This window comes from Astatotilapia calliptera, chromosome 7 (assembly GCF_964374335.1).
Source record: "Astatotilapia calliptera chromosome 7, fAstCal68.1, whole genome shotgun sequence".
Classification (NCBI taxonomy): domain Eukaryota; kingdom Metazoa; phylum Chordata; class Actinopteri; order Cichliformes; family Cichlidae; genus Astatotilapia; species Astatotilapia calliptera.
The window spans coordinates 39026914-39036209 of NC_137428.1; the positions used below are offsets into that span (position 1 = coordinate 39026914).

Consider the following 9296-nt stretch of genomic DNA (forward strand, 5'->3'; position numbering starts at 1 on the left):
AGCCAGTCTGACACATGAACTGAAATCAGCTGATCATAGTGACAGTGCAAGAACCAATAAACAGGATCGATAGGCAGGCAGACTAGTGATTCCAAGGAATCGTTAGTACTGGATCCAATTCCCATCGCTACGGTTGACTGTAGTTTCCATGGAAAATTCTCTGTAAACACTTTCCATTTAGTTTCCGAGTAAGGGCACTAAAACCGTAAACACAGAAGATTCCTTTCAGAGTAAAAGCTGCATCGTTTAAATGTATTGGTTGCAATGGTAAGGCAAAGTTTTTACTGTGAAGGTGAACACTACCAGTTTCTGGTTTCTGTCACACTCTTCACAATTTCACAACTGCTCAAAGAGGAGTTATCAAGTGTTTTTTAGAGACCTGCTAGTAACCAAAGCACTACATCAGTTTCAAACAAACGACTTCCGGAGCCCATTTGAAGCCAGTCAGGAAACACACATTTTTACATGGCAACCAGTGGTCGCCAGATGATCTCTGACGAGTCTCTAGGGTTGGGCGACTGAGGTGTTAGAAAATAAGGTAACTTGAGGGATACGTTTTGTCATAGGAGCAGTAACCTTTCCTCTTTGTGTCCTAAAGAGAAGCAGGAATGACTGGCCAGTAGTCTGTGTAATGAACAGACCACAAAGGTACAACAGTGCCTTAGAGGAGTGGTTTTCAAATATGAAGGGATTCAAATCTCATAGAAAAAATAATATTTTGCCAAATTTTTCCTTTTCTGTGTGGATAATACGTAGGGCTTGCATGATTTTTTTTTAAAAAGAGAGGCCTCTGTCTGCAGAGATGCAGTTGAATAATAAAGTATGAATAGTTTGAGCAAGGGGGAAAATCATGTGAAACTATGGCTCATGTGAAACTGTGGGGATAGACAACATAGGAAGAGAGGCGCCAGAATGTGTCCATATGTATCTGCACTGTGACCGCTTTCTGACCTGGCCTTAAGCAGGAAACAGGGAAATAAACAGGGCAATGTGACATTTTTCATTTCTGAGAATAGCAGGAGGAATGTGGAGCCAGGATATATGTAGGTAAGAGACAAGACAGCTGCACATACCAACGGTCATAGGATAGTGTGTATGGATTCAGTGATATAGTCACATGTGGGGGTCAGGTCAAAGGTGTTCTAAATTTATTGTGGGCTTAGAGTATAAATGTAACAGACTGAAGGAGCGTCCTTCAGATCTGCAGGAGCACTGTGCACATCTCCCCATGTGCATGTGTAAATAAGGAGGAACATGGGAAGTGAAGTATTCTGTCTCGTGTCTTACCAGGTCAGAATCAAAGGATCGGGAGCAACAGCTGGTCGCAACAGTCTGTTTAACCACGTACAACCTTTTGATTTTGCACCTAAACAAATAAAAGAACGGGTGCTAATGTATACCTTTTACAGGTTTTGAACAAGTATGTGCCTCTTTGGTCCTCAGAAGGTACAAATCAATTCAGTTCAGAATCAGAAACCTTTATTGTCATTGAGCATCAGCTGTTAGAAGCAGCTCTTGGTAGCAGCATTTATAATACATAACAATAAAACCAATAAATAGGTAACAATAAAAACAAATTTAAAGAATACAAACTATCTAATCAATAAATTCAATTTTATTTATATGGAGCCAAATCAGAACAGCTGCCTCAAGGCCCAGTACATTGTAAGGTAAAGACCCTACAGTAATAAGAGAACCCCAACAATCAGACAACCCCCTTTGAGCAACAATGGAAATAAAAAACTCCCTTTTAACAGGAAGAAACCTCCAGCAGAACCAGGCTCAAGGAGGGGCAATCATCTGTCACAATCTGTTGGGGTGAGGATAGGAAGACAGCTCAAAGACATGCTGTAAAAGAGAGCCAGTGACTGGCTCATGTGACTGAAGCAAAACCCAGCCCTAACCCTAGCCGAAGACGATAATGAAGTTGATTAACTATGTTGTAGTTCAGGGGTGGGCAATTCCAGGCCCCGAGGGCCAGTGTCCTGCAGGTTTTAGATCTCACCTTGGGTCAACACACCTGAATCACATGATTAGTTTGTTACCAGGCCTCTGGAGAACTGCAGGAGCTAATTTAGCCATTTAAATCAGCTGTGTTGGTCCAAGGACACATCTAAAACCTGCAGGGACACCGGCCCTCGAGGCCTGGAGTTGCCCACCCCTGTTGTAGTTAATGATGTCTAAAGTTCCTGTGTAAAGTTTAAATGTGTTCACACATCTAGCAGCTATGCAGATGTCTTGGTAGTAATAAAATGTATGTGGACACACAGGAAATGGGACTGTGTGGTTACTCCTCTGTGGGTAAAGTGGGGCATGGCGGGGTTTCTGCAGAAGCCTATTGTAGTCATCTTTGGAAGATGGAGAGAAGGTACAACACATCAGGTCCTGGCTACCAACAGGCTCTAGTGGTCAGAAATTATCATGCAGTTCAGGAACATCCATGACCTCGCTGTAGTGACTCTGACCAAAGTGATGATGATCAAACACATGTTCATTCTGAAAAACAGAGAAAATGACCTCATGATAATGCAATATACAGGGAAACTAATAAAGAACTGAGTAGTACAGTTGTGTGGAGTATAGAGGTAGCATTAAGCAGCCAGACAGAAAGTAATTTATTGCACTCCTCGTTGCATCCATAAACTGACCTGAAACACACAAGAAATATCAGCTAACAAAAGAAACAACAGTTCCCCGACAGATATCCTGATTCTCTTACAGATATGTCAATATGGGGTCACTAAAATTAATATTGAATCGGTGCGTGACGTTGCCTAAACAATGCTGGATTCTGTAGTTTGTGGTTCCCTCCCAAATCGGACCACAACTGACATGTTTAGCCGAATGCTCTCTTTGTGCTTGATGCTGTTGGGTGATAGAATGCATGAAAATAAATGCCAAACAAAGATTTGGAGACAAAAGAGGCAAATGTGCACTGCTTACCACACCCGGTGTCTGTAGCAGAGGATTGTGCAGATGGACAGAATAATAAAAACTGCTCCCAGGGCTATCAAGGTCAGCACTGTCAAGTAAGCTGGTGAAAATAATGAAACGCATCGAGTAAATCAAAGAAAATGATACAGTTGACAGTCTAATTAAAGAAAACAGTCTTCAAGATGAAAAAAGTAACCTACTCGATGGATTCAAAGTAACGGTGTTGGATGAAACTGCTGTTTGTGCGTTTATCATGAAGGTGTACGAACTGATGTTCAGGTTCTTTTCAATCAGGCTGGTAGCTCCAAGAGCAACTGTATCAAGACAGAGTGACCACCAATATTACAACATAAACACATCTTTATGATCTTCAGGCAACCAGCTAATCTTTCTGTGTAGAGAAACAAAATCAGGAGTCAAACCTTGCAGATTAAATATTTTTCTTCTAGAAATGTTCATAATCAATCAAAAGATAGATTGCTGTGTTTTTATGACTCCAGTGGTACCATGATTTACAAAATGAGCACCACATTTACTTCAGTAAGAGACTTTAATCAATCAACTGAGACCAAAAGCTCATCAGGTAAATGTTTACTGAAGTCACATCAGTTGAGAAGCAGCAACTTTTTCTTACTTTCATATGACCTGACTTTACTCAGACTGTATAAAAGATTTGACTCATCTGTATCTCATCATACAGTTTTATTTAAAACCCTATGATTTTTAAAGAAAATACTTACCATCACCCTTCGTGCAGATTTTGACACTTTTGCTCCAGTCACCCCATTTCCAGAAATGCTGTGCTGTTCCACATCGGACCCTCACAACATAGTCCCAGTGTGGTATCAAGTCCTTGATGACTGCAGCTGTGAGGCCAACTCCAATGTTTTCAGTCTACAAGGACAAAAATTATGTTAGCTGACTTCAGTGAAGACTTTTACTTTGAAAAGCCAATACCTTAGCCTCCTTTTTAATCTACTCACTTTGGTATTAGAGTTTCCATCACTGACATGTACTTGGCATGTGATGTTGAGATTACTGTACTTCTGCACAGTCCAGCTCCATTTCAGACTGATGTTTCTGGGGTTCACAGTTGAAGCTGCCACTTTGTCTGGAGCAACCAGGTGCACTAAAACAAGAGATCACAACAATCAGCTGATCTTAAAGATTAAAAATAATCATTTTAACGAAATTTTATTCAAAGCTTTACCTCTTTTGGTCAGGTCCGCGTTGTCATGGATCTCGAGCTTTCCCAGCCGATTAGTTGCTGTTAAGGTCCAGTTCCTCTCAGCTGCATCCAGCTTTACTTTTTGCGAGCATTTACCTGAACGTCCATTGATGCATGAGCTAAAATGTAAAAAATATACACCGCTATTACTAAATATTTACAACTAAATAAATACAGAGGCTAGCAGGACTGCACATTCACTAGGAAGCAAAGTAAGAGTACGTTTTAAATTTGTCATTGACTGAACTCCTTATTGCTTAATCAATAATGTTTGGTGCTTTAAAGTTTAGTCTATAGATCCCAAAATGTTTTTGCTTTGATGGTCTTTTAAATCAGAGCATTTCTCTCAACTGCTTGAAACTACTTTTATAAATATTCAGGTTTTTGGGTTTTTTAAGAGCTCTGGTGACGAGGTGTAATGTGTGCAGTTTTCACTGCAAATCATATAAAGTGAAATTAAAGAAGAATAGCCCTGAAAACAACTCCACTGTGATTTCATCAAGGACGTTCTCTTTGTAAACTCACTTTGACTTTTGACCTATATGGCATTACATACTGTGAGAAGCATAACTACTGTTTATCCCATAATTAATCAATTTGTTTTTTGGACTATGTTTATTCTGGGCACTTTATTTTAGTTTTCAAATAATGTGTTAACCATCTCTGCGTGTGTGTGTGGCTTATACTTGGATATGCATGGATTTTACAAAGGAGAGTGGCGCACTTTAAAAGGGAATGTTTTGACAAGGCCTGATATGTTGTAGATTTTCACTCTAACTAAAAGTAGTAAACAGGGCAGCCTGTCTGTCTGTGATAGCACTGGAGTCTGCATGCTCTCGCAGTAGAGCACTTTGCTTTCTGACTATTATTTTTTCAGGTTTTTTTTTCCCCAATAAATCATCCTGCAACTGAAGTTGTATAGCAAGTGCTCATTTTTGTAACTTCTGACTACAGATCATCGAGATCATCTAAAAGTACTGTTCATCAACTTTTTGTTCTTCTGAATCTGAAACGGTCTGCAGTGGTTTTTAACAAGGTGTCCAGTGAGGTGTCTTATTTTAAGATTCACACCCTCAGATGCTTCCATACAGGAGACTGTAGATATATTAGGGGTGGTTGGGTCTTATTATACCTTCCTTGGAGCTGATATGTTCTTTCCATTGCAGGATGTTCGTTTGCTGCCCTTCCTACGTTCCAAAAACAATCGATTGATTCCAGATCCCGGGTTTCACACTTAAGATCACTGTCATCAGGAGGATCTAAGTTTGTGGCAAATACCAGGAAAAACAGAAGCACATTTAAAAGAGAACCATTTATTTACAAGATCAATTTGAGAAACCACAATCTCAAATGCTACATCATACTTACAGCTGGCGTGAAAACTGGCTCCGTTGATGTTTCCTTTGGTTGTGTCACATATTACATCACTATAGTTTTCTGATTCTTGGTCCAGGTGAACAGTCAGGGAGTGCACATGTTCACTGATCTTTGTAGTTGTTACATTAGTGCCTTTGTAGTCATATAGAAACATTGTTTTAATACTTTCCCCATCTGGCACCATGCAGCAGAATGTGGCTGTGCTGCCCACCTCCAATATTTGGTCTCTTGGGAGAACCAGTATTTCACCCTGGTCTGAAGAAGCACAGTGATAAGAATAAACGAGACTGTAAAGTGTTTAAGAATCAAAAAAGATCAAATGATTTGAACTTAATATTAACCAGGTAGCGTCTTCTGCATCCATGGGCTTGATTGGTTGTTGTATTGGGACCTGAGCCGGACTGAATGGCGAGCACACTGCGATGGTAAATGGGAAGTCCATTTCCAGGAATGAGTAGATCCTATCTGTGCAGGTGCCACAACAACTTCACCCTACAACATTATCATAAACACATTAGAGGAACAGCTTTTTGTTTGGAGGCTACAGAAGTGAGGATTATAGTTACCCATAATAATCTCTTACATTGTGTTCAGGTTTGTCTGCAATGAGAAGCTGCAGCTCGTACACGAGCCCATCTCGTATCACAGAGCAAGAAGGGTCATCTTCCCACTTTAACAGGAAACTGTCGTAGTCAAGAGTCACATTCTGAGGTCCACAACGCAAAACACCTAAAGGAAGTGACCACAGGACATTTTATGGTTAAAGTGACCTGAACAATTCTTCACAGTCATCGTTGGGCTATTTGAACAGCAGTCAGTGAGGACACAGCCAGTGGTGCCAATAGTGTCGTCACTGCCCGGGCATCAAATACTGATGTTTTATTAAAGACTGTCATATCTATCTGTGCTGGTGGATGAATGAACCTACTATAGCAATCCACTTCTTAGAGCTGATGTCATTAGACATTTTCAGGTTCAAACACTACTTCAGTTCTCGAATTCAAACAATGAGCCACCAACAAAAAATTGGATATCGTATTTGAAGTGCATGTTGTGTTAGCCAGTGTTGAGCATCAAGCTATGAGGCAGAAAATTGTGGTGATCCCGTCATGTGCAATGTCCTGTAATGTAGTTATACCCATCAACTCCCATGGTAAAATATCCAACTTTAGAGCAGAAATAAACATGTTCACAACCTGATACAAAAGAGTTTTGGCCTCTGTAAACCCCTGTAATAAACAAAATAAAATCAGTTTACATTTGAGAAAAAAATACATTGTTAAAGTTTACAAAGCAGGCACTGGTGTACAAAGTTATCACAGCATGTCCAAAGGTCAAAACTGGAATGAGATGTATCATTGAAAAATAGAGGAGAGAGAGACACTGCAGCACAAGTCTGCCAGAGGCAGGAGGTAAAAGATTTCAAAGACTCAGAGAAAGACCAAGAAAAGCTTCTCTTCTGCAGAGAGGCCTTCAAGCCAGACATAAGTATGCTAAGGACACGTGGAGAAAATTACGCATAATAGAAGTATGTCCATTAGTAGATATGACAAAATGAGATCTCTTTGGCTAAATTCAATTCAATTATATTCAGTTTTATTTATACAACGCCAAATCACAACAACAGTTGCCTCAAGGTGCTTTATATTGTAAGGTAGACCCTACAATAGTACATACAGAGAAAAACCCAGACTGTTTGGGGTGAGAGAAGGAAGACAGGATAAAGACATGCTGTGGAAGAGAGCCAGAGATTAATAACAAGTCTGATTCAATGCAGAGAGGTCTGTTAATACATATTGAGTAAGCAAGGTGACTGAAGAAGAAATATGCAATGTATCATGGGAATCCCCCATCAGCCTTCGTCTATTGCAGCATAACTAAGGGAGGATTCAGGGTCACCTGGTCCAGCCCTAACTATATGCTTTAGCAAAAAGGAAAGTTTTAAGCCTGATCTTAAAAGTAGAGATAGTGTCTGTCTCCTGAATCCAAATTGAAAGCTGGTTCCACAGAAGAGGAGCCTGAAAACTGAAGGCTCTGCCTCCCATTCTACTTTTAAATACTCTAGGAACAACAAGCCTGCAGTGTGAGAGCGAAGGGCCTGATTATTTAAGACCTTGTCTGTGAGGAGCAGGATTTTGAATTCAATTCTGGATTTAACAGGGAGCCAAAAAGGGGAAGCCAATACAGGAGAAATATGCTCTCTCTTTCTAGTCCCTGTCAGTACTCTTGCTGCAGCATTTTGAATTAGCTGAAGGCTTTTCAGGGAGTTTTTAGGACTTCCTGTTAATAATGAATTACAGTAGTCCAGCCTGGAAGTAATACATGCATGAACTAGTTTTTCAGCATCACTCTGAGACAGGATATTTCTCATTTTAGAGATGTTGCGCAAAAGAAATGCTGCTTATGTTTGGAGAAAGAAGAAGGAGGTTACAGCTCGAGAACACTGTCCTTCTCATACAGAAAAGACTCCCATGAAGATATCTAAAGATTAAAAGCAAAAAAGCAAAGAAGAAAAATCCATCAAGCAAGTCTTGATGCAAGCTTACTCTTCCAGGTAAGGAAATCCCAAAAAGTTGATTTTGTTTATCTGGATTGAAGCCCGAAGAAGTCACTTGGATGAGTAATGAAACGATACATCCAGATGAACAGGATCAACTTTTTGGGAATCCCACTGTAAAGTTGTGAGGTGAACTGAAGATGTGACCATTTGTGTCCACAATAGTAATAATAATAATAATATCCTAGAATTTTGCTCAAAAAAGCTGAAGCAGACTTCATGGGGCCTGTTAGTAAAATTAGCCACACAGCATTTTATATTTTTTGTCAGATATTTGAGTTACAAAAAAACCCCAAACCCACCAACAAGAGGTCCACAATTATCGAAGCTAAAGACCAACAGATAGCTCGCAATGAGGTCTGTGCCCATCTGCTAGTCAAAACGATGTTGAAAATGCAAACTTTAAACCTTTATAAAACATTTAAATGGGTTGGTTATAAAAAACGAATTATCAATTAAAAAATCACCCCCTGTGCAGTTGTTACAAAGGGGAAATTACAGACACTACTTATGCCTTGATTCTGCATCTCAGTGGCTAATGCTTCCTGAAAACTCTGGTGAGTGCAAAGTCAACATAACCTGGAGCTCCACTGCATGTCTTTGGCTTTTAGCATACATAGTAAAGATTCTTTGTGCAAACTCAGGTGTATACACAACTAAGAGCTGAAATCTGAAATCTTCTTTACTAAAAATATCCAATCCTTTTCATACCTGAAGACTATTACAGAGGACGACATACTTACCCTCTCCTTGTCCATCTTGCGTGCTTTGTCTGAAGAGTGAAAACAGTAGCAACCATGTGATCATGATCTTCTTCCTTTGAGGCAATGAGCATCAGCTAACAGGTGGCTGAAAAGCATATGAAGCAAGGTTCAGGTTTTTTTTGAAGAATCAGTGCGCAAAATATCAGAGAGAAGAAGAAAGTTAGTGTCAGGTTACTCTGTGGAGCTGTGCTCCATTCACACACTCACTCTGCAGATCCATTTATATAGTAATGACTGTGAGAGCCAGGTGGACCACACACAGGAAGCTGTGTGTTCTCATAACTAGGACTCAGCTGCCAGTTGGGACACGCCTCACCCACTCTGCTGCTTTTACTGGGAACTGACCTTTTAGAAAAACATCAGTCAGAGGGAGTGAATCAGAGCCAACAAACAGAATCAATCCAAACTTCCTCATCGGATTCATCCCTCCATTACA

General features: G+C 40.1%; 1 protein-coding gene across 1 annotated transcript; it reads right to left on the reverse strand.

The window, feature by feature from the left end:
* Positions 1-1462: 1462 nt before the first annotated feature.
* Positions 1463-9095, reverse strand: LOC145430106 (leukemia inhibitory factor receptor-like). Its single transcript, XM_080304511.1, has 11 exons — positions 8840-9095; positions 6123-6268; positions 5881-6031; positions 5531-5794; positions 5295-5421; positions 4145-4281; positions 3918-4063; positions 3675-3828; positions 3135-3248; positions 2944-3034; positions 1463-2496 (listed from the first exon to the last, which is right to left on the reverse strand). Coding segments are annotated over exons 1-11 (1395 nt in total). The 5' UTR covers positions 8904-9095; the 3' UTR covers positions 1463-2495.
* Between the last annotated feature and the right edge of the window lie 201 nt (positions 9096-9296).